Source organism: Pipra filicauda, unplaced genomic scaffold, assembly GCF_003945595.2.
Source record: "Pipra filicauda isolate LSUMZ 115617 unplaced genomic scaffold, ASM394559v2 scaffold252_size1811890_pilon, whole genome shotgun sequence".
NCBI classification, from domain to species: Eukaryota; Metazoa; Chordata; class Aves; order Passeriformes; family Pipridae; genus Pipra; species Pipra filicauda.
Window position 1 is genome coordinate 1,487,187 of NW_024104368.1, and position 25,701 is coordinate 1,512,887.

At 41.0% G+C, this 25,701-nt stretch overlaps 1 protein-coding gene across 24 annotated transcripts in view; it reads right to left on the reverse strand.

Moving 5' to 3' along the window:
• ADGRL3 (adhesion G protein-coupled receptor L3) overlaps positions 1-25,701 on the reverse strand; it is a 512,372-nt gene that overhangs the window by 271,094 nt on the left and 215,577 nt on the right. For 23 of the 24 annotated variants that reach the window (XM_039382062.1, XM_039382059.1, XM_039382044.1 and 20 more), the window contains 2 exons: positions 5,059-5,079; positions 4,106-4,319 (listed from right to left, as the gene is read on the reverse strand). In XM_039382062.1, the coding sequence (XP_039237996.1) occupies positions 4,106-4,319; positions 5,059-5,079 (235 nt within the window). The remainder of the gene's footprint in view (positions 1-4,105; positions 4,320-5,058; positions 5,080-25,701) is intronic. The other variant, XM_027725031.2, reaches the window with a different exon arrangement.

Consider the following 25,701-nt stretch of genomic DNA (forward strand, 5'->3'; position numbering starts at 1 on the left):
TTAAATAAGCACACAGAAGTAAGGAACAGGCTAGCTCAGGGTGTTGGTTTTTTTCGTGTGGTTTTTTTTTTGTTTTTGTTTTTTTGCAGGGGGAAGAAGGGTGGGCTGAGAGTGCAATCACTAATGTCTACCATAAATCTGCTCTCCCTCAGCGTCAGCTCACAAACTAACACCACCTCTGTCTCATACATACTTTTTTCCCCATCTTTCCCTCTCTGCCTCCCCACAGCCACACCGTAATGTGTCTGAGTCGGCTGTACAGTGTTGCTGATTAAAAACTGACAGTTGTTATGCAACTTATTATACAATCTACAAGGAGACTGTGTATTTACGAATGCAATAATTAATCAATGTGTAATAAGCATGCACTGCACATATCATTTCTCTTTCCATACACAGCTTCAGTTACCATGCAGGTTTACACTGCCATGACAATCTTCAGTTCCCACAGCTGCTTCCCCACCCCACAGTGTTAGCAAAGACAAGCTCACTGTATTAAAGCCTGCATTAATCTGCAAACCCACCCAAATACTGCTAAATTGATTAATTTTTGCAGGTAGAGGCTTTCAGAAGAAAATGGCATAGTTAGTGCCACAACTACTAGACTGTCACAATTTTCCTTTTAAACTACTTTTTTCAGAGGCTCAGCTATGAAGTCTACTCGGAGCTGTCAGCTGACAGACTGGTTTGCATCTTAAGAACATATTTCATTTTAATGCTTTTATTTTTAAATTGTTTCAACTCTTTAAATTAATGGAGATTAAAAAAAAATGAGACTGACATAAAAATGCAAAGTAGAGTATTTTTCCCCCTTTTAGCTTGTCTTTTAACTAGAACCAGGTTATATTTATTTTCAAGAAACTCAATAGTACCCAATAAAAGGATTGCACACTTATTCATAAAAATTGATCATCAAATGGCTTAAATGGAAAGAGTCATCACCCTTTCCTGAGCCTCCCTACTGATAAATGGCAGCAGGCAAGGCCCCACAGATATTAAGTCCAATAAGGATTTGTTTGAGAAGTTTTCCCCTCAGTGGCCAGCTTCTATGGCACTACTTTCTGCCCACTTGGAAACACGGAGGTGCTTTGCCCCAGAGATGTGCTTCCCTGTCAAACTCTCTGCTAAGCCATTTGAGTCTGCACTGATGATACCTGGAGAAAAGGAATCAACGTAAGTTTTCATCCCAGTGCCTTGGGCACACACCATGATAATGTGTCCTCCCTGACCAAAGAGCTAACATCTACTGCACACTTGCTACACGTGGGGACTGACTGGAAGATTGCAGAGTTCTGCATTTGGCTTGGAAGCTGGTGTCTGGAGGACAATAATACATATATATAAAAATATTAATACTTTGTAACGGCCCACAAAGGGATGACATGGTTTTATTCTGCCAATATGCAGAGGATTAAGGGTTTCTGCTTGAAGCCACTAACAACCTGAACATGAGAATTACAGTAATTCCACTAAAACCACACCAAATCCAGGGGACTGGCTGATGGCACGTTGTTACCCTTTCCACTTCTCTTGAAAACATAGCTGGCATAATCTATAAACAAGACTTCAACCAGCTATGCAAGGAGGTCCAATTCAAATGGTCTAACAGGAGCCACCTCCAGCAAAAGGGACGTGAGACTGGTCAGCATTCTGAGACCTAAATACTTGACATGGAGCAATTCTACGGGGAAGTCAAAAACAGCAGTTAGCATGTGAAACACAGACGAAACTCAAGCTTTCTTTTCTTTTGCTCACCCCAGACCATTTTTAGTGCAAAGCATCTCACAGCAAACAATCGTGAGATACTCCATTAAAACCTTGCACTGCTTTAAGCCATTAGGTCACTATGCAAACACTGCTGTCGTGACGTCAATTAGCAACACTTTGCCTATGTCAATACCATTATTAATATCTTGAAATACTAATCTCTATTGCTAATTAACAGTCAAATGTAGTGAATAATGATTCATGTATTAGGAAAAATTTACTGAATGCAATTACATGTCAAGAGCTGTGACTTATGAATCCTTCCCACAACACCACTTGTGCCAGAAAATATCCTTAAAAATTTAGCAACAGTTACAGGCTTTCCATAACCAGGATACCTCTAGGTTGGAAAAAACTGATAGGCCCTGGCTCTGTGTGGTGGGGGGAAAACGGTTTTCCCCCTGCAGTTATAAAATGGTAAAACCCCAGGGGGTGGTGACCCTGGAAGTTTTGAAGTTTTATCCAATGAGCGCTTCTGCGAAATATAAACATACCACAAGCAAACGGAAGAGAAGGTTGTTGTAGTTTGGTGGTAGAAGTGGTAGCCATGTTCTAAGGCCACAAGGAAAGGGGCTCGGAGCCCCTTGGGGCCTCTGGGCCCCCCAGCCCCTGGTTGGGGGGGGCTGCAGGGACTTGGAACAGCGTGAGGCTGGGCTAAGTATCTGCAGCTAGAAAGCTAAAAAAAGTTTTCTCCACTGTGAGTGAGCAGAGACAGAGCAGCGGCAGACGCAGCGTCCAGAGACTGTGGCTAAGAGCCAAGAGATAACTGAAGCAGCAGAAACAGCATGCAGCTGAGTAAGGAAGACACCGAGTTGTCTCAGAAAAGCCAAGAGAGCAACAGGGAGAGAGGAAGTTGGGGTAAGAACTGGAATAAAACCCCATACCCCTCTGAGACCTCCGAGAAAGGAGGGAGATGGACGCCTGTTAAGGAGAGGAGCCTTGGAGTGCTGCAGCACCAGAGAGAGAGGAGCTGAGAAACTCAAAGACGTCCTGAAGCTGGACCGGGATGGAGAAGGAATGTGGGGGGGGTTGACCTTGGCCCCCCTCGCTGCTGCTGACAAACCTAGCAGCCTGAGACAGAGCACAGGAGCTCTGGTAGAACTCTTGAGGCAAAGGCTTTCAACTGAATGCTGCCCAAGATGTTCTGACTCAGGGGTGAACCCCCCTGAGGAAGGGACTTTCACAAAGATGCCCCTGCATTTCGTGATATGCCCGTGGTGAAGCGAGTGTAGTCCCTGCTGGCAGTCCACAGGTGAGGCCTTCGCTTGGAGTCGAAGGAGAGCCAAGAGGGGTGAAAGGAGACCCCCTTGTGTCTTGAAGACCCTCGTTTGGAGACGACGGGCCAAGGGGCTTGGAGACCCCCTTGTGTGTATTGAGAAGAGATCCAGCTACAACAATCCAGTTACAGCTGCTGCATAGAGACAGAGAGACCTGCTGCCTTAGAGATATTGCTGCTCTGAAGAAGGGATCTTTCCTTCTTCCCTCCTGGACTTTTATTTGGAAGGGAGAAGAGATCTGATCCATTGTAAATACTGATCTCTCATAGTAAAGATAGTTGAGATCATGTGTGTAATTTATTATAATATTTATGTGTACAGTCATTGTAATATATTCCCTTTCCCCCATTCTAAGTCTCGTGTGGTTGTCTGGAAAACACATCTTATACTAGGTTGAGATGTGGAAGGGGGCTTTGACTAGGGAATTAGATTTTTGAAGCTCTCAAACCATGACACTCTGCAATACAGGAGCCTGTCTACATGGCTTGTATCTCAGTTACCATTTCCAGATGGAGCAGCCACATTCAAAAGCTATAGTTATTATACAGAAATTTAGCAAGTCTTCTGCGAGACCAATGTGAATACCAATCCTTGACTGGAAATTCAGATCCTCCCTAAAACTAAGTCTGGCAACACAAGGAATGAAGCAGACACTTTGTGTTTTCAAAACTGTAAATGTTATTCTGAACACAAAATGTTAATTGTTTGAAGGAGATTACTGGCCTTCTGTTTGGACATAGCACAAAAACCAGTGAACATTAATTTGAGAAAGATTTCACTTCTATTCTCATTAAGAGCCTTGATATTTAGGTATTTCAGAGGCAAAACTAGAGAATCAAGTTGACTGATCAGTAGTACATACAGCAAATGTCATTTATATTGCATGATGCTAAACCAACTCCGTTAAACCCACAGTTTAGCAACGATAGCTGTAATTCTGTGCACATACATACAGACTAAGTACCTGCATTTTCTCATGCAAACACACACACACAAACTGGTGTGTACATTCTGGATTAAAAAACCAACAGTCAGCAAACAAAGAATATTAAATACTATACCTTTGAGTCATAATCTTATAGGCATCTGGCAGATAACAGCGGATATTCTCCATCTGAGCAGGATCAGAGTCACAGATTTTATCATCAGTCCTCCCGTAGTTGGCACTTTCGATCATGATAACATCTGTTCCTGGGCAGCGCAGCTCGATGGGGTAACTCTCACAGGACAGCTCCCTTCGGACCACAGCCATGGGGACCGGGGCTCGGCTGAAAGCTGCAAGGATTAACACAGGAACACAGTCAACATTTACTTTCCATGCTGAGGCTAAGATTAAAAGTGGAATGACGTTTAGCAGCAGGTTTTATCCATGTGCTGCACTGAGATAGTTTCTGTACCATTGAGATACGGTCTGTAGAAACAGGGTCCGATCGCTGGCTTGCTGCCTCTCCAGAGAAATTACTTCTCCACTCAGTGACTTGATTTTCTCATCTCAAAAAAACCCTGAAGAGATCCCTCTTATATAGGGCTTTAGAAATCGCCTATTGAAAGAGGTAAATAGCAACTATGGCATTGTTATTACTTCTACTTACGAGGTGAAAAGCTAGTTGGTTTTGATATATAAAATTACAGCCCTGTGTTGTACTTGATCAGGCAAAGAAAATTGTATGACAATGAGCAATCCAAGCACCAGGATCCCACCCGCTCAGCAAGACTGCACCTGTCCTACAGCAGATGTAATAACATCTGTATTGCTCCTGGTCCTGTTCTTGGTCCTTAGAAAATGAGAGGCTGATGGCTTTTGTTGTAGCCTGCAGCATGCCGGGGGATGGCCTGTGGGTTCTGGCAATCTTCCCAAAGTTTGGGCCCTGCAGTGATATCTTTCTTTCATGGAAAGGACAATTTATGGGACACTTCATGATTTAAGTTCAGTCTTAGTTTTGTGTTGGATTTGCCTAGATGGTCAAATACTCGGCAAATACTTGTAAAATTAGAGAGCTCTCAGAAATCTTACCTGTTTTAAAAGAAATCCAGGCTACAGTTTGCAAAAGAAAAAAGAAACACACTTTGAGATGCCTTGAAAACAAAGCCCTAAAAGTATTAGTAAATAAACTCACTAGACAACAAGCAATTGTATTTCTCATCTTTACAGCATCTTTGATCCAAAGATCTTAAACAGCTTGATGAAAGTGAATTAATCCCCAAATATCCATATGAAGTAGCTATGCTTTGTCTTTCTTATCTCAGTAGCAGAAGGGTTATGTGGCTTCCAGAAGATCTCATGGGAAATCCATGGTGAACCTGGGAACCAAACAATTGCTTCCCAGCCTAGCACACCAGCCGCAAACTGAAATAAAAGTCAACTCTTTTCCTTACTTTTTCCACAAGAATGAAAACTCACCCAAAGCAAAAAGGCTTCCAGCTGCAGGGATGATGTGCCCTCCTAGCTACACATCGTACTACCTCCAACCACAAAACTCAACATACAAATCAAGCCTGTATCTGTGTGATGGTCACAGAGCAATCAGTGCAGCTTTAACCCTCTAGTAGATCCATGGCCCATCTGACACCAAAAATCTTTCAGCAACTCACTTTCCCTGGGCTCCATTATAAAAACACCAAAATACCCTCCCCCCAAAACCGAAAATCCCATCCAGTGTTCTGCTGTCTTCTCCCAGAAAACTTCCATGTGGTACATGCAAGCCAAGTTTGCTTATGGAAATCAGGAGCATACCGATGTTTCTCGGAACATTCCTTAACCATATCAAGGCTGTTCTATCTGTCTGGCAGGCAGCAATCCAACATATTAATTTCCACGAAGCCTTCTATTCTTGTCAGTTGTCACATTTACGTATTACTGGACAGATAAACATTCCCATTTCTGTAAATTTACAGGGATTACTCAAATATCAGATCCTTACTGATGCACCACAGTTAAGGACTAATTGCCAAACTCCCAAGACAGACATGAGCTTATTCTTGAATAATAGCTTCTACAATTGGCATAGTTTCAGGGTTTGGACCACGTAAGATGCCCTGGTTTCCCTGACATTGGAGAAATAGTTTTACCCTGGGCTCATATTGCACCATACACTTGTGTAATGCAGTAAATTCTTACTGCAACCAACTTCTCCTGTTACAAAAGGAGGGAAATGAGGAGGACAAGCATGAACCTCTAAGATGCAATACCTCAAACCTCTAAGATGCAATACTTCATTCTTACCCTTGTCTTTATGTCACTAATCAACATCAAGGTAAGTGGAGGAAGGATGGGACTAAGTTAAAAGACAACATTTGATCAAAGAGATAAGCCAGCCAGAAAGACAGAGTCAGCAGAGCCCAGCAATTTTAGCCAGCCCTACAAACAATATCAAGAGGTATTAAGTCCACTTACAGGGATCTGTCCACAAAAGCCTGCAGCAGGCTCTGCTCTGCGATACGCTATGGCAACAGGCCAGTGCTGACCAAAAAACTTCTGATGCCAGGCTTCTCATTTTGGAAAAGAGCTGTGGTGAGCTCTCTTTTCAAGCCTGTTCTGTACTAAATCTGAGCAGATTGGTGACATGGGAGGCAGAAGGTTTCTAGCAGCTTTTGGCAGAACGCTGAGGCCAAGGGCCCTCCCTCCTCCTGCCATGTGCTTGGATGACTCCTATTAACTGTCAAGGAAATGACAAAATGAGATTTACAGGTAGTATTAACTGTGGGGAGCTATAGTTTGGCCCAGCCCGGGGTCAATTTGGATCCTTTTCTCTGGACAGTTAATGTATGCTATACAAAGGGCAAAGACAGTTGCTAATACTACTTTACTTTTTACAGTTCCCACTACAGAATACAAAACTCAAACTTCTGACCCACACAACTCAGAAAATATATTTTTGCTCTTAATTCCTGGGGTTTTTTTGGGGTTTTTTTGCAGTAACTATTCTATATCATCAAAGAAAGACATTAAACACATGATGGTTGAGGAAAACCCTACTTAAAATCACAATAATTAACTGCCTGAGAATACACTCATACAAACCTGGTGTATTTGTCAAAAAGCAATACTGTACATATGTAGCTAACTTTAATGCTTCCGTTTTGCTGGAAATAAGATGTTAGGAACTGCTACCAGCAAACGACAAAGCTGTTAAACATGTTTCTATGGTACACTGAGAGCACACTTCTTGCATCTTGGGCATGTCTCCTGTACAAGAGACTCTACAGCACTGATCTACTAAAATTGCATGTATATCAGTTCCAAGTACTCCCCCAACCCCAAAAAACCCAAACCAAAACTGAATGCCCCTTCCCTAAAGTAACAGCTCATGTTCTACTTTACGTTAAAGAATCTCTGGACAGGTGAAAACATTTCCAGATTTGACTTTCAGTTTCCTGGAATTCACCTTTTTGCTTCTCTCTTTATCACTTGCCTGCTTGCTGTTAGAAGGACAGCTTTCACTTACAGATACCTCCCTGTGGTATCAGAGTCAACATTTAAATTTATTTTCTGGATATAAAGCATAAGAGCAATTTGACACCCTGGAAAAACTGTAGAAGTAGCTGAATAGTGTAATACAACATGATCTCCTATCGTGCTTTCTACTAAAGCAATAGGCACGTGTTTTCCATCCTGACATTGTCCACCAAATCACTCGCTCTGGATGGATTTTTCTTCTACCCTGATATCTGCAGTAAATACTCCAAAGTGAGATTAGAGCCTGGCTGTTTATCTTCTTGTAAACACATTTCTTGATGTTGTGTCCCTATATGATAATCTTACTTAATCATTTTTACTGGTTTTCCTATTAGAGGCAGTGACGTTTTCCTTTTTGCCATGAAACAAGATACATCAAAGCCCATCTGTGAAATACACAGCACGATTGTATTAATTCATTAATACACTTCTCTCTTCTTTGAGCAGCTCCCTATCTTTGCAGTCTCTCACTGAGCTTCTTATTTAATCTCCTAAATAAGTGACCTAATTGTTGGCTTGAAGTCAAGAGGAGCTGATGGCTGCTCACTACTTTGGAAAACAGGTGTCTTTTTCCAGGATCCTATGTGCAGACAGCCATCTAAATACAGAACTTAAAAAGAGTGTTTTTCAAATTCTTTAACATTTAAATGTGTGCCAACTTGAGTTTTATAAGTGCAGCCATTTGGTGGAAAATAATCCTCCTGAGCTTCTGCAGAGCAAAGTGAGAGCAGAGGGTGAAAAGGCAACAGATAATGACAGGATTTTATCTGGGCGATTTAGAACTTCTTTGTCTCTGCTAATTTCAGGAGCTGGAAAATTAAGTAAGTCATCAAAATCTTGTGCTTTTTCTCCCCCTCGCTTTTGACCTCAGAACATAATTGCCTCTTGTCATGCCTGCAGGGCATGGGCTTGTAGTTATCACTGTGTGCTTAATCAAATGCCAAAATAGCCTTTAAATTATGTGTCTTCTTGGCTGCTAGAGACTTGTTGAGCTCTGTTACATTTAGAGGCATGATGGTAGTAGATGTACTTTTAAAAGAGAAGTGTGGGTTGATGCTTTTAATTAGGTTTTATACGCAATTTCCCCAGCAAAATCATGTTCTGGTTCAGAATTTTCAGACTGAAATTTCAGTGCATATTTAAGGGCAGTGAAACAAAAGCTGGAAATGCAAAGATAATTATTTTCACAAGCTCTGTATATGATTTGGTCTGCCCAGCTAAATACCTGACTTCCTGTTCCCAGGTACAAACATAGCATGCCGAGGGAAGAGGTTTCCTACTAATTTGGAGGAATGCTTCTCTGTTTGTAATTTTGCAGGACTTAATATTCCCACAGTTCACCTTGACTCTGTGGGGGTTAAAAAAATCAGAAAGTAATAATAATAAAAAAAATCAACCCTCCCCTTATTCTCTAGTCCACTCAGGGGTAGGTAGGAGCAGAAACCCCTTTCAGTCAATGAGTCAATAGGCTTTGTAGGACTGTCACTCCCTGACAAAAAGCACACACTTAAGTGCTTTTCTAAGTCAGGGCCCTACTTTTCTCTATTAAGATATAAAGTCTCCTCAGTGCATATTTACAGCATGCAAACATTGCTCAGTATTTCTTCTCTGTTCCTCCTCTTCCTTAATCCAAATTATACCTGGTCTCTGATCTCAAGAATAATATTAGTAGTAAACAAAAGCTCAGGTTAAAGACAGTGACAAAAAACATTTCTCCAATGTACAATACTCCCATTCCCCAGTATCTTCATTGCTCACAAATGTCAATCTAGTTCTGACAAGCTTAAAAAATGTTTAGTCCAAAGTTCTCTGAAATCTTATGATTAATATGGAAATACCATTCTCTTTCCCCCACTTTCTCTACAGATACTGACAACAAATAAAAGAGCGAAGACCGCTGTCTTTTCTAGAGGGATAGGGTAGAAAAGCCTTTCTTCTACTCTCAGCCTGCAGTGGGGTTAAAGGTCCATCCTACAGACAATGGTTGGTGCCAAGACATTGCAGCAAATGCTTGCAACATCCATATCCAGCTCCCCTGGGGAAGAAATGAAGGCTGAGTGCAGCCAGCGTGGCCAAACAGCTGAAGCCATCAGCAGTGCCATGCTGAAGCTGGACAGTCCTGGTCTCCACTCCTATCTCTCACCTCTGTGCCTCAGTTGATTGCTGTCTCATCTATAAAAATGGGAAAATTATCTTATCTCCTCCATTAAGCACTCTAACCTCCTACAAAAAGGAAGATGAGAACTAGATATATCCTCAGAAAGTGAAGAATCTGGCTTCTTCCTGAGATTCCCCCCATCAAGCAAATACCCACATCCTCCTAGACTATCCTGGCCTTTCTTACTTTACAGAAGATATCAAAACCAATTTGTAACTTTCCTTTGGGCACCATCACCAGATGTAGTGATTCCCCTTACCCAGCAAAGAGCCAGTTGTGAACAGACTTCACAAACTGCAAGAGCAATTTCTTATATGGTGGGATGGTGTATACAAAAAAAAAAGACAGGAGACAAACACAAGACTGTGCAACACCCCAGCCATAGCAACTAAAGAAAAGCTAAAAAACCCACAAAATCCTCACACCCTTCCCTGTGCATTTTATGTGGAAATTGAGATTAACTATCCATAAATTGCTTAATCTACCTCCATTATAACATTCAAATGGCCCATGCTAGGTATTTGCTCCTAGGCTGTATGAGTGAAAATACAATAGATATTCACCTGCACGTTTATATCTGATGCCCTCCTCCACAATTAAAAGGATACACAGGAGAAGGTTGTAGTAAACATAGAAGGAGTTTTCTATAGGGACTGCTAAAACTCACACACAGGTAGTGCATTTTCTAAGGTGACACAGCCAAGGATACAAACAGGAGCACCAAAAAGAAGCCTAGCCAAGTCCCAAACTCCACATCTCTGAAGCAATACTCTGCCCACACCAGCCTCATGGGAAGTACTTTTTACTTCCATGGCAGATCTCCTTTCTCATTTCTGGACACCCTATAGGTCAGATCTCAAAAGGATGATGCACAACCACACTTTGGATGCCCAGAAAGCCCAGGGACAGCAGCCAGAGGATTAAGCACCAGACATCCTGGGGTACTTCTACTATTCACACTTCATACCACTGATATTCCTCATCTCCTTGCCATGTTCAGCAGGTAAATATCCTTCTTCTCTACCCTCACTCTCCCAAACCCTAGCTTAAAATATGGAGAAGCTTTCCTCATCGGTAAGAAGCGTTAGATTCTCTTAGACTCTCTAAGTATTAGAGTAGCTCTTCCTAAGAGGGATAAAGAGAAAAGAAATTCACAGAAAACAGGCAAAGAGGACTGGTGAATGATCACCAGAAAGAGGAAAGAACAGTGAAGTGAATGCATTTGCACCTAAGGATGATGAGTGTTCACAAGTGAAGTTGGTCAAAGTAATGCCCTATGAGGAAAGAAAAAGAAGTGATAAAAGAACAAAACCCCAGAATCCAGACTGTAGCCATGAATGGAGCAGTAGGAAGTGGCTAAGAACATGTAAAGGCAGACTGACCCAGAGAGACCCAAATCAAGCCTGTGAGAGAAAGCAGTGCAACAGCAGTACTGTGCTTCCTTTGTGATCCTCCATTCCCATCTTCTGGGACTCACGGGTTGCTGTTTCATTAGTGAGTGATGGGAAACTGAGAATTGCAACAAACATTTCCTTTGACAAGGCATCATCTTCACAAATTTCCCACTTAGAGAGAGGTGAGTACCTCTGAAGCTAAAACTTACACTGGAACAAGGCATCACCAAGGGTCACCCACCATGCTGCTCAACAGACAGTGGTCTAGGGTAAGTCAGCCTATCAGGATAGTGTTGTTGAAGGGAGAGTGGATCCTGCTTCCTCCCCAAAACAAGCCAATGTTTCAGCTCCTAGTTGTGCATCCAGTTCTGGTGCTTGCTGGACCCTTTCTCAAGACTGGGCAACTCAATAATTCACCAAGAAACTAAACCAGCAGGGAGAGGAGGTGGGGAGGGAGTAGTTTCTGCTGGACTGGTAGAGTTGAATCAGCTCAGAAAAGGTTAGCTAAGGTCGGAGAAAGAAAGCAAAGGATTTTTAGAAGGAAGGGACGCTGAATTTAGAGTGCTTTTCAAAAATACATGACAACCTACCTTCAAATTAGAGGTCAGAAGCATAGTCCCAGCCTGAGCTAAATGTCACTAATGAATTTAATTAAAGCAGAAGCAACAAGTTAAGAACAACAGACAAATAGAACATGTTCTCCAAGGGAAAGGTTGAATGCAAGTTCATTAATATTTAGGCCTCATCACAAGAAAAAAGCTATTCCCAAGTACCTTTTCCTTTGCAGTGGATCATCTAATTTGTAACGAAAGGCACACATGAGAAGATACTTGGATACAAATGTTCTTTAAATTCATAGGCTTCCTTTATGTGAATTAGCTTTCAAATGTAAGAAAACAGTGGACAGACAGGGCAACTGTCAGTGCTTAAAGCTCTGCACCAGTGCATAAGATCTATAACCAACCCTTATGCTAAACTTGCCCTCCAGCCTAGCAGTGACTTTACTTAAAATATGTGGCTTTCAGATTGTGATCCATAACACTGAGACATTTGTATTCTCCACAAAGGAAGCATTAGGTTCTGAGTCACAGGGACCAGTCCTTCTTACAAATCCATACACCACAAATTTCACCGGCATCTTTAGTAAGGTAAAACACGTCATTTATTTCTTACCCAACTCAAAGTTACTGTTGCTATAATAGGCCCTTCACTATCTCAAAAAAACCCCAAACCAAACCAAAAAACAAACAAACAAACAAACACAAACACCAAACCAAAAACAAATCAGAGAAGCTCTGACTTTGACACTGCTGAACAACCTTGATGTCTCAAATTTAATGCAGCACAAATTAATGTGGTGAAGCGAGTAGGATCTGAGTAATAAAAAAATTTGCCCCATTTCAAATTATCCTACTGTAGCTTTTTATTGTAGCCATTAATAAGGTTAATTTTTTTTAATCTCAGATAAAAACTTTTATAAACCACCATAGTAGGTATAATCATAGAAGCAGTTAGATAAATGATTATCAAGGGTTTAGCCTAAGAACATTAAGGAAAAAGAATCTGTTTATAATTTTCAGATTTCATATTAAATCATAAGCTCATTTAAAATTATACTTTGTTATTGTTTCCATTTAAAACACTAGCTTAAATTCCTACCCTTTTTAATATAATGCAAAGATGGAATAATTTTCCTGTTACCAGCAGAGCTTTTTTAGGTGTGTCATCAGAATGGGCTTCAGTAGGGTTTAGTTGTGTCCCCAGATGGATACTGCTCAAGTGCTGAGGACATGCTCTTCCACATCATTTGTACCACTGTGAACTGAGAGGTGGCAGCCCTGGGCCACAGGAAGCAAGATAAGGATAAGCTGGAGAAGGCCAAGACTCAAATGCATCCACAAAATCAGAGATGGTCTGCCATGGAGGATGATACAGAAGCCAAATTTGACTTTTATCTCATCAGAGGAAGGGGGGGGGGGGAAGAACAGGGAACCCCAAAGACAAAACCACACCAAACCAACTAACCAACCCCAAAACACAAATGTCAGTAAGAGACCCAGTGAACTCACCAGGTTCAGAAATCATTTTAAGGCTGTTGAAAATCAGACAGGTTAGATATATTCAGAGCTTTGTTGAAGAGCTGCAAATAATAGATTCCTACCAAGTAACACCTCCTCAAAGTTAAAGTTTAATTTTGATTTACAGTTCCCTGAAAAGCCTCTGAAGGGAAACATTAAAGCTCTTGTAGAAGTATCTGCATTATTACAGAAATGATGAACGGCAGAGTGAAGATTACTTTGTGCTGTTCACAGACTTGTTTACCAGAGCAGTAAATCTATTTTTAACTTCGTATTGCCCAGAAAGGAGAAGTATGTGAAATCTGAAGAACTGTCCAGAGAAAAAGACAGGCAGGCAAAAAGAAAGAGTTTTTACCAAAGTACTAGAGCCTGTCATTCAACTATCTGTAGAAAAGGCTGGGATCTCAAATATTTATCATTTAAACCAATTGCTTTACATCACCAAAGGCCAAGAATGACTCCTTCAGAGTTCATTTTATAAGAAGTTACCCAGACCTTTGTGACTAGACATCTTTAAGAAGTAATATGGCTAAACTGTAGATCATTAAGTAAATAACTGATTTTTCTTGGTGTTTTAGATACCACAGCTCCTTTGAGTTTCTGATATAAATACAACAGAGAATTTGTTCTTTCCAATAGCCATAAGTATGAAAGTTTTATAAAGAAGTTTGAGACTGCTCTAAGATCTTGACTTCTCAGAATTGCATGCCATTATATATTTATTTTTATATATATATGCACGAGCTTCTATAAAGGCATAATATCCTGTGTAACAGGCAAAATGGAAAGTGTAGTTTTCTACACGGCAAGATGACATTTGGGGTACCCTACTCAGCACACCATAAAAGCCACTGATTTTTAGATACCAGTGAGTGCTTCTTAGGAAGACCCGTGAGTAATCTACAAAGACAACCCAGTCCCCTGCTGCTGGATGAGGTTTTCCATGACATATATGAGCTCCGCCTCAGGCACGGAGCCATGGGATGGATCTAAGATCCTTTTTGCCAATACAGTAACAGGAAGTACAAGTAGGCTGTGGCAAGCCATTATTTGCAGTCCTCTGAATCATTACTCCCCAGATTCTGATGTTAACTCCCCCCCTCCTTTGACCTCAAAAGATCAAGGATTTCATTAAGAGTTGCTAGCAGTTTCAAAGAGCTGCTCTGAAGAAGCATACACACTTATCTGAACAGTGAACAACTTTATTTACTTCCCCTCAATCTTAACAAAAAAGAACAATAGAATTAAATTTGGGGAATAAGCTGAAACATGCACACTTGCTCCAGGTAAAAATATATTCCAAGTAAAAGCAGATTTTCAGGGAAATCACGTATTTTTGCCTGCAGATACCCCTTCTCCTCAGAAGAAAATAGCAAAACATTAAAACTAATGAATTAACTCCACAAAATGGTTCACTTACTAGGAAACACAACTAAAATCTTGAGTGATGAAGTTTGCTATTGCACCCACCTGCTCACAACAAACACTGTGCTTAATTATTTTCCCACCCGATGCAGCCTGTGCAAATATTGCTCTAGAAACACTATATACCTAAATATGCATGCATATATACATATACACATATATATTGTGTACATATACAGATAATATATATACATATATACATATACACATCACACTGCCCATCTCAAGGTGAATCCCAAAAAAAAAAATCTGAAATAATGCTCAGCTGTAGGTTCCCAGAAATGCTCTGAACAGATTAATTGCTTCCAGAAGAGTCAGGTGAACAACGCTGCACCATAGTTGAGAGCTTCTGGTCTTTGTAGTAGGGAGGAAATGCACATCCTATGGCAACACCAGGACTGCCAGGGCACAGCAGTGTGGTCAAACTCACAACATTTGTATCTTCAGTACATGCTCTGAATCCTGACCTAACACACCCCCCAGCTGAGGTGTTGTCCCAGGAGACATGTTACCACTCATTTTCTAGTCCAGCCTTCAAAGTGGTTACCAAGAGACCAAAAAGCATTTAAAAAATCAGCAATAATAAGTATGAATAGTCACAGAGACATTGTGCTCAGGAAAAAAATCCAACCCGGTACTGGTTAAAAGGAAATCCTATTTTATTAAAGTCCCTGCAGCACTGGATATCAAGATTCATTACTTGTTCTGTGGGAGACTGTGGGGGTCGTTCACAGACACCAGTGTGTACGACTGAACAAAAAGAGGGTCTGTGCCCCAAAGGACACTTTAAAGAGAAGAGGAAATGTGTGAAGATTAGGAGCAAGAGCTACAGTGGTACAGAAAAGGATAGTCATGCAGCATGGGTTACAAAGAGGTGCAGATACTATACTTGAGGGCACAATATTCACCAGCTCAACAAAAATACTGTTGGAAAAAAAAAATTATCTAACTTGCTTCAGGAGAAAACCACTGAAAACAACTATGATGAATAGAAGACTTTTTTATCCTTTTTTTTTTTAAACACAATCACTAAACTTGTTTTAAATTGTCCTTCTCCAAGAGGTAGATGAAAGAAGTAAATCTTTTCCTGATCTCTCTGGCAGCAAAAACCAGGATCTAATCGCCCAACAAAACCAGAGAGAGATAGGTGGCCTAAAGGCAAAAATGTTTTTAATAAAATAACCTGATGAAAGAGGCCATTCCTCCTTCCCCTACAGATATAGGGTCAGAGAGAGCATGACTTTTTTCAAACCCCAGACAAGACAGTGCTGCCAGGACACAGGAGAATGCTCAGACAGAAGGGTACAGAAAGGGCTCTTGGAAAATCAGCAGGCCAAAGCTAATTCAGGCACGCCTGGGCACTACAGCTCAGCCAAGCAACAGCATCCAATGCAGTTTCCCTCATCAGTGGGAAGAGACACAGAATCCAACACCTTCAACTAAGCAGTCCCTATCAGCCAGGAGAGATTTAGGAGACCAGAACAACGCTGACCTTAGGCTTACAGAGTCCTGGCTTTGACCTCTCAGGACAGAAGACAGTCTAGGTAGCTTCACTAAAGGTTGACTGAGAGTGGCACATGGGTGAGGGTTGGGGTGCTGCTACATCCAGGGCTAGGGATACTCTCCAACAAGACTGGGAGGCAGGCAGCCTGCAGGCACACAGACCCCCACCCAGCACTGACTGAGGCACTTGCTAAATGCTCTGTGCTGTTTCTCCCTAAAGGGTTTTGAAGGACTCTTCGAAGTTAGAAAAAAAGCACCAGGGAAAGGTTTCCAGAGAACTGTTTCTGGGAGATTATTAATTAAATTTCAAATGTAATTATGTTGCAGTACATTTAAGTGCACTTTATAAATAGAAACTGACTTTTATCTAACAAAGGATCCATTTCAAGCGCTTTTCCTCTATCTATAATATTCATTTCCTTTTCTACCTGTTTCAAGCATTGTTCTTCTAGAGTTATTTATGCTGCACATACAGAATTTTCTGTGTTTTCTAGGAATAAAATTGTTCCATACTTCCATCACCTTGTGTTTCCTCTTCATATTTGTGGAAAGCATTCTGCTGTCACTGCTCTCCAAGGACATTTTTTGAGTACAACAAAAAAAACTCATAAAAGAAATCAGATTTTTCTACTTATAGTTCTTCTATGCCCCCTATTATTCTGTAATAAAGCTCCTTAAACTATGTAGGGTAAAAAAAAAGCTTTTGAGGGGCTGAGGGCAATTACCTGGGCAAAATACAAAGGGTCACTGAGCAAGTTTGTTGTTAAACCAGTCCTCTCTGGAAAAAATAAAGTATTTTTTGATGCACAGCAATATTTGCCCTTATTGCTTTCAGGTGGAGATGCTAACACACAGGACTCTGTACTGGTGGAGGTTTGCACTAAGGACCTAATTCCAATAAGGAATGAGGAAGAGAAACTCCCAAATATCTCTCTGCAACTTTTTCCCCCGCATTAGTATCAGGGAAGTATAGATCTGGAAACCTCACACCATGATTTGCAAAACCATTACAGTATTGAAGCCTACTTCTGATCATTAAAAGTTAAGGAAATTTTAGTGAGACTGTCTCTGTGTAATTTCATATAGGATCCTGTTCTAACAAATAATTTGATCACAGAAAAACAAAACAGACAAAAATAAACAAACAATGGCAAAACCCCAAACCAAAACAGAAACACACAACAAACAAACAAAAATCCCCACAGATGTCTATGAGCAAATAACACTGAACCAATGTAACTTGGTAATCAAAGTAATTCACTGTCCTGACTAGTAACACATATACTTGAGAGTTTTACCCAGGGTAGCTCCTCATAGATTAAAATATTTCACATAAAATTAAACAGAAACAAAGATTTAAGATTAAAAACACAGACAGTAAACTGAGTAGTCTGTTCCAGATGACAAAATCCCCAACTCTGTAATCATGAGAAAAAGCTTCTTTTGTTAAATAGTCTACCCTCATTTAACAAAAAAGAAGACAAAGGCAGCAATGTAGTTAACAAGTACAAATTACAGTTTGGAAATACAAACATGTAGTGCTAAAAGCTCAAAATACAAATGAAATAACTGTAGACCATCAAACTCAGAAAAATTATGCTGGCAAAATTTTTAAAGCAGCAGCAGTATTTTTAAAATAGTGAGGTTTGTAGGTAGAAGACAACCAGCTATCAAACACAAAATGAACTTCCTATAAATATTCAGTAACTCACTCCAATCTGTATTTGGAAGGAAGCAAACAGATGTATTCATAATTCACAATGATAAAGAGATGCTTTTTGTTCTAGCACATATTTGGAAAGATATAATAGCAAACAGACCAATATTTTTCATTCTGAAGAATGGGAGCTTGGAAGAAACCCACATCCCTCTTAGGAACCCCTTGCTGTTTTTTAACTTGATTTTGGAAACTGGCACATTGCTACTAGCAAGCTATTAGAACATAAGACCAACTGCACACAGGAAAAATGCATTAGCTGTTGCTTCTTAAAAAGTAATGTAAATGTGGAACTGTCATCCCTGCTGAAGCATTTCTGGAAGTTCAGCAAGAACCTCATCAGTCCGAAATCATTCTACACACTTCTTGATGATCTGAAAGAAAATAAACTCAAAGCTTGCCAAATTTGCAGTCAGTGCAAAAAATTGATGAAATGTTAAGTAATGACATGGACCTTGTCGGTTTTGCAGATTAATCTATACACTGTCTGAGCAGACCGTGCTTTAACACAGACAAATACGAGTCCATGTAGGAATACAAAAAGTGCTCATTATGTGAGACCACAGCCTTGCTCTGAAACAAGACTGTTTTCATAACTGATAAGAATTTGAACGATACACAGTAGCTCAAAGGGCAAACACGATCTCTGCAAGTATGAGGAGGTGAATAATAAGCAGAAGTGGGAAGACAAAATTGCCCTGCATATGGTATTAATGAGTCCATTACTGGAATACGTACATTGTGGTGTCTATGCTTCAGAAAGGTTGTCAGAAGCTTTGAAAGGGTTCGCAAAACAACTTAAGAAAATTAAAAAAAAAAAAAAAAAAATCATGTAGAGCCTGGAAAGCCAGTTTTACAAGTGAGCCACCAAAGTCACTTAGTCTGTTTAATTAGTCTAAGAGACCATTGTAGTCTGCAGGTATCTACCAAGGGAAGATAATTTCTCTTTATTCTAGTAGAAAAAGACAAGCAAGAAGCAAGATCTGGAAGTTGAAGTCAGATAAATGGAGGTAGAAATAAGGTACATATTTTTATCAGTGAGAGCAATTTACCATGGAACAGTTTACACATATAAATATACGATGCATTCCTTATCAGCTGAAGTCCCTAAAAAATGACTATTTTTCTAGAAGAAATGTTACAGATCAAACAGAAGGTACTGGAATTTGATTCATAAATTACTGGCCAAGATCGCTTTTGTACAAACAGTTTGGCTTGTTGATCATACAAGTTTCTTTGTATTTTAAAGATCTATGAATATTTAGGAGAAAGAAAACAGGAAAAGAGGGGGGCATTTAGCTGCATGGAACCCACTGAATTTATTATCTTAAACTAAAAAAAAAAAAAAAAAAAACAAAAAAAAAAAAAACCACACTAAAAAATCACCACCAACAACAAAAAAAAAACAAACAAAAACCACAAAACCCTCAGACAGTTTTATGCAGATACCTGCTGCGCTTATCCATGCAGAGAAGGTTTGTATCTTGCCTTTAGTGGTCGTGAATAGAAAAAAAAAAAAAATGCTCCAGGACAGCTTCTTTGAATTCCCAGGAATAAAAGATGGCAAAGAGGAGGAAGGGAATTGCTTAATGCAAACCAACAGATGGGATTTCAGTCAGAGGCTTGCTTTGTTTTCATAATGAACCATAATCTGTGTAATCTAAAACAGTTTTTATTTGCTGCAGCGAGGCAAAGAATGTAGCTATAGCATGTGAATTGTTTTTTCCATCATTCATCATTATAGAAGGTACCTCTTCACTGCTGCAGACACACTGGACCCTGGACCAGTCAGCCAGAGTAAGTTTAGAAGGATGGATGAAAGCATAGGTATGGCACTACATATTTAGTAGGTTTGTCTGCCTTGGGGTTTTTTTGTTTTGTTTTGTTTTTAATTCAGCCTTCCAATATGTGTATGTAATAAATTACCATAATTCTGCAAAGCCTATTAATGGGTCTCTAGGCATTATTAACTACATGAAGTTTTAGCAGCGTACAGCCTACAATATCAAATCCACAGCAGAGACATTTAGAGTCCTGGTATAACGTTACTAGGATGGGTTAGGAGCATTATTCTCCCAATGCTACATTCCAGTCATAGTACTGTAAGTGTTCCCACCCCTGACATGGTCCCATAAGTTTTCTTTGGATGTGCAGCCACTGGCGCCAGGCGTGGGGGGTTGCACAGAGCCAGCAGCACTGCATGGGAGCAAGGGCTCTGTTCTGCTGGCAGCTCTGTACCACAGATCTGTCCCTGCCAGTCAGCCAATGCAGGGCTCTAGATTACATCACGTTACTTACACACTATACCACAACATGGACAGGTAAGCGATTCCATGTTAAGGCACAAAGCCAAGAAAAACTTGAGCCACCTGGAAGCCTGGAGCTGCAAACAGTGACTGCCACATATATCGCTTATTATTTTGCTGAAGTCCAAGATTTGGGTTTCAGAAACATCAGACATTTATTTGTGGCTTTTCAGCATACTTATATTCCCATAACATTTTGCAATACAAAATACTGACTTTTATTCATACGTATTTCCCCATGTTATTAAGTTCATCTTCATATTAAAAATAAATGAATTTAAAATGTAGGCAGCTACATATATAAGCACTCTGCTTGAAAGACATACTTCTTTTTTAAATAGCAGCAATCAATACACATACTATAAAACCTAAACAAATTTCTATTATGAATTCTTAATGGATGCATGCTTTGGTCATTTTTATTACTAATATATTATTGATTTACAGAATACATTACCACCTTAGGCACTGGGATTTGCTGGAGTCCTTACACTGTGTATGTAGTTCTAGTCAAAATAGGAGCCAAAAGTCAATACCCCATTTACCACCAGCATAGCCCCACCACAGAGTTAGATATTTAATTATGGTCTGACTCTCACAGTGGAATCACTTGTCTTACAGTGGCACATATAAGTCATAGTTATTAATTTAAAATTATCCATGAGGCCTGTCTGCTTGCCTTTCACTCTACTGCCAAAATGCTTTGGGAGTCACAATTTGGAAGAACACTGGCAGTCTAACCTTGCAGATCCCTTGCAGGGCAGAGTTTCTCTGAAATCAAAGCACCCACTTGGGCTCTTTTGCTCTGAATCAATGAACAGTTTCTCTTTGTTGCCATTCACATCAGGGAGCAGTGATTGACTCCTGCAGTTGCCCAGGAGAAAGGGAACCAAACGGCTTTCTTTGATATGAATAATAATACCAGCAGACAGGGAAAAGACAGCATGCCAATCAGGCCCCCCCCACACTCCTATAAACAGGTTGCAGATAACATGTCAACTGCTACTCCGTGAGGCTTCAGGAGAAGCCTACAGTGAGACAGGTACGTCATAATATTGTTACACAAATCAAATCCAAAGTGTTTATTTCCTGCTCCAGACAAATGAGGAGGAAAAAAGGGTTTAGGGCTACGGTTACTTTGATGAAACAATGCTACATTGTTAGCTTACAGATTTATGCCATACAGGTGCAACAGGACACATGCATCTTGCCAGGATATTATCATGCCTTGGGCAAGTCAGGCTTTACGTCAAAAACCAAGCACAGAAATCCCAGAGATGCAGCATCACAAGCATCACTGGTTCTTCAGCTGCTCAAGGAGATGACTGTCCTATAATCTCTAAATCAGCTACTTCCAGGGTAAATCCAAAGTAATATATTGCTTTGCTGTTTTTAATATCTGATAAGAGATGGATGAGAACCCAGCCCCTTGGGGAGAATGGTCTGCAAGAAGAGATCCCTCCTTCTCTCTGTTTCCACTTCGCTTTTGTTTTTTTCAAACTGAAGCACGTGAGGACAAAAGAATAACATACATACAGAGTAGGAGCGCTTTGCATCCTTTTTGCAGAAGAACAAACAACTGCAACAGAGACAACAGTAATCAAAAACACGCCTGAGAAAATAACAGCCGCAAAAAGCAAAAGTCATATCAATTGCTTAGGCCCTTCTGCACACAGAAGTTAAGTGAGGTGAAGCGAAAAAGTTTAATTCACTGAACTGACTAGAATTAAACAGATAAGCCATCTGAAAACTGGAAGATAAGCTCCTAAAAACCTGTCTGTAATGCACACTGTCACACCAGCTTTAAACTCTTTTTTCCTCCATTGTCCCATTTCTTACCTAAAGGCAAGGTGCTCAACCCCCTCCTCCCTCATTTCTTTCCCGCACAGGGATTGCTCCTAGCACATGCCTTGCAGGGGATGCAATGTACAACATGAGCCAAATTTAGAAGCCCGCTCAGTTCTGGTCTTTGCTCCAACACCAAAGTAGACAGGAAAGATTCAACTGTGTGTTGAGACGTCCCTGAACACAACACAACCATGAGAGGAAAACATCACGTCAGTCTTCCCTGCCTTGTCACCACTCAGTATCTGTCTTGGCAGCGATAACTTTGAGGACCAACCACACCACAATGCAAGAGGCCACCCCAACAGATATAGAGCCTGACAGATTCAGAACACACCCCACCGACGCTCTTCCAGGCAATGGTAGGGCTCTTGACAGCCCTAAAGTTTAGCAAAAAAAGTCTCATCTTTAAGCCTTACAGGAAAAAGCTTCCAAAGGCTCAGCAGATGTACATGAGGCATTTTGTAAGCAGTCATTTCTGCTTCCATCCTTATTCACCAGTGGCAACAAGAATGGAGACAGTCCTAGAAATTATCCTTGCTCCACCCACTTTAACATGGCTTGTGTCCAGGACCCACAAGTTATAGAGCAATTCCCATTTTTGTGAATGTTTACTGCATCACCATCCCTGTTTATTACGTGCACACAGAGCATAGTGAAACTAGTAAATACTGAGAGCTTATTTCCATATATCTTGTGCCAGGCAAGGCCATGACAAAACACCATGTTTCTAAAATTAAACTTTACTTATTAGCAAAATTAAATAACGAGGTGCCACAATTTTACTTAACTTCAAAGCCACATCCAGAAGTTCGTGGCAGTTGTTTCAATCAAATGTGTTATTTGCACAGACTCACACTGAACAAAGCAATCTGTAATACAGAACCAGACCTGGAAAGTAATATTCAAACAATATCTCTCTCTCCTATTTTTAAACACACAGCCAACACTGCTCCACTGAAATAACAAAACAAATTCCAAACAAAACAAATTCCTTACAAAGATATTTTTGTATTTCTTTAAACGCAATTTAAAACAGCTATGCAAAATAAATAAACAGAACCCACAGGAAACCCTTCCTTTCAGCTCAACAAAAAACCTTAGTTGAATCCCATACAGTGTTTGGGGGGTTTTTGTTTTTTGTTTTCTTTCCCCCCCATAACTGTTTCAGGAATAGTACCAGAGCAGAGAGATGATGGGCAGGAAATGAGAAGGCTGGAGGCTATCAGTGGTGGAGACCTTAGCTCTGTTGAGTAAGCCTGCCCATACTCTGCATCATCCCAGCTTTAGGAATGCACAGACTTTGGTATTGCACTTCCCAGCGATCATTTTCTGCAGCATCAGATACACCACAATACTTCCTCAAGTCAGGAAGTTGAGGAACTCATCCAGGTCAGCTTGGCATAACCCAGAGCCACGGCCATTTTTGTCACGAGTTAAACAGATGTGTATTTTCTTCTTAGCAATGATAACAGCTTCTTTTCTGCATCCTCCTTAATGGTCTTGAACTGGACCAACTCCTCAGTCTGCTAAAAAGCTCTCTTGATGCTGTCAGCCACCCATCAAGGATGGGGCAGTTTCAAGGGATGTGACGATTTCTCCACTAGAGTTAACAGTACTTTGTGCTTCAGAACCTCACAGGCATTGCACAGATAGAGGGAGTAGGAGACAAGGCTGAAAGAAGAGGCTTCTTTTTATTTTTATCCTTACCTCGCTCTGTAGACATTCATATCCTTCAGCTGCATTCTCACATTACATTCAAATACCGGGACAGGGTCCAGATATATGCTCTGCCCCCCTGCCCCAGGGTTGTCCTAGGATTACACCCATGCCCTGCCACAAGTGGTATTGCTGTATGTCAGCTGCACGAACCTCCAGGCAAAAACCTCTCCTCTTGCATGGGCTTGTTATCACAACATGCTTGCATTTGCCTGCTAGCCACAGAATGATTGCACTGTATCTCACCAAGGCTTGGTCAGATTTCCCTAGGCTTATATTTTCCACTTATCAGCGTGGTTGGGATTACACAGCAGCTGGCTTGGCAATCCAGAGCAAACTGAACAGGCTGTTGATCACAGCATAGCTGTAAATATGATACCCAAATGTCTAACAACCTCCTCTAGCACTGCACACATGGAGAAGGTAGGTCCCCTACCTTCTTTTGCACTCTGGGTTCCTGCAGCCCAGGTCTGCTTCTGCATTAGGTTTGCAGACCTTCACTGGGTCTTTCAGAAAATTCTCTCCACCTTCCCTCCTGTTAACCTGCATCATACAGATTAACCGCTAGGGAGCCTTTAATGTCCCCAGAAATTATTGCTGGAGTCAGAGTTGTCAGCAATCTAACAGAGTCAATGCAGCCTTCTCCCTTGGTTCTGGGAAACAGAAGCAGTACTGCCCTGCCTTGGGCAAGGACACTCACAAACCTGAGGCAGCCTTGGGCACTGTTCCCAGCAACAGCTTCTCAGTCATACCTTTGGGGTCACTGTTCTCCCACAAGTTGAGAAGCAAATTTTACTGTTGTTTCCTTATCTTTATCCTCCAGGTTGGTCCGTGTACAAAGTCATGTCTCCCTTTCTCTAACACCCTACTCCTGGTAAAGGTATTTTGTTCAAAATGAAAGCTTTTTTGTGCTTTTGAGATCTTGCATATAGCTCTTTCATTTAGTTTGATGGTGAGGGTGGGGTTCTTTTTCCTCTCCTTTTAATCACACTCTCACTTGATGTACCGTAGTCCTGCTTTAGGCAGGAAGTTGGACTAGAGATCTCCAGAGGTCCCTTCAGACCAGCATAGCTGTAATTCTTGCCCCTTGTGGGTGTCACTGACACCACCATACCTTATGCTTCTTATTCTGTGTAATATCCCAAACTGAACAGTTACTTCTGGAACAGAATTAGAAGACAGAGCTGCAACTACAGCACACACCCTGACCAATTTCACAGGCTGCCTCTGTCTTGCTTCTCCTAGGCTGGATTCCTTCCTTCTAGTACCAGGGCGGTTGCTATGGAGATTTCTTCAGAAACAAAGAGAAACAGGGATTCAAGAAATAAAAAGCATCCAGAAGGGCACGGAAGAGAAAACAAATGTATCTTTCTTGTTAATAAATCCATTTTCCTCAGATCCTCACCTAGAAAGCCACTCATGAAGAGAACAGACCCTCAAACACTCCTGCTCTGCAGGCACGTTCCCCATCACATGGTATGGGGACTTTGCAGCACGTGAACACTAACACAGTTGAGCTCCGCAGTGTGTAATGTGGACCACTACATTCCATAAGGTCACATCAGACTGGGGGAGCTGATAAAAAACAGTGAAAAGCACCATATACGCCTGCCCTGGTCTTACAGCTTCTCGTACACGTCAGAAAAAGTGCAATCATGCTAGAACCATAGACTCATCAAGGTTGGAAAAGATGTCCATGATTGAGTCCAACCTTTGGCCAAACACAACCATATCAACTAAACCACAGTACTAAGTGCCACATCCAGTTGTTTCTTGAACACCTCCAGGGATGGTGACCTCTCTGAGCAGCCTGTTCCAACGCTCAGCCACCCTTTCAGTGAAAAAATTCTTCCTGATGTCCAACCTGAACCTCCCCTTTGTTGTGTCACTAGTCACCTGGGAGAAGAGACCAACCCCCACCTTGCTACAACCTCCTTTCAGGTAGTTGTGGAGAACAGTAAGGTCTTCCCTGAGCCTCCTTTTGTCCAGGCTAAACATTCCCAGCCCCCTGAGACACTCCTTATAGGACTCACTCTGTAAACCCTTTCACCAGCTT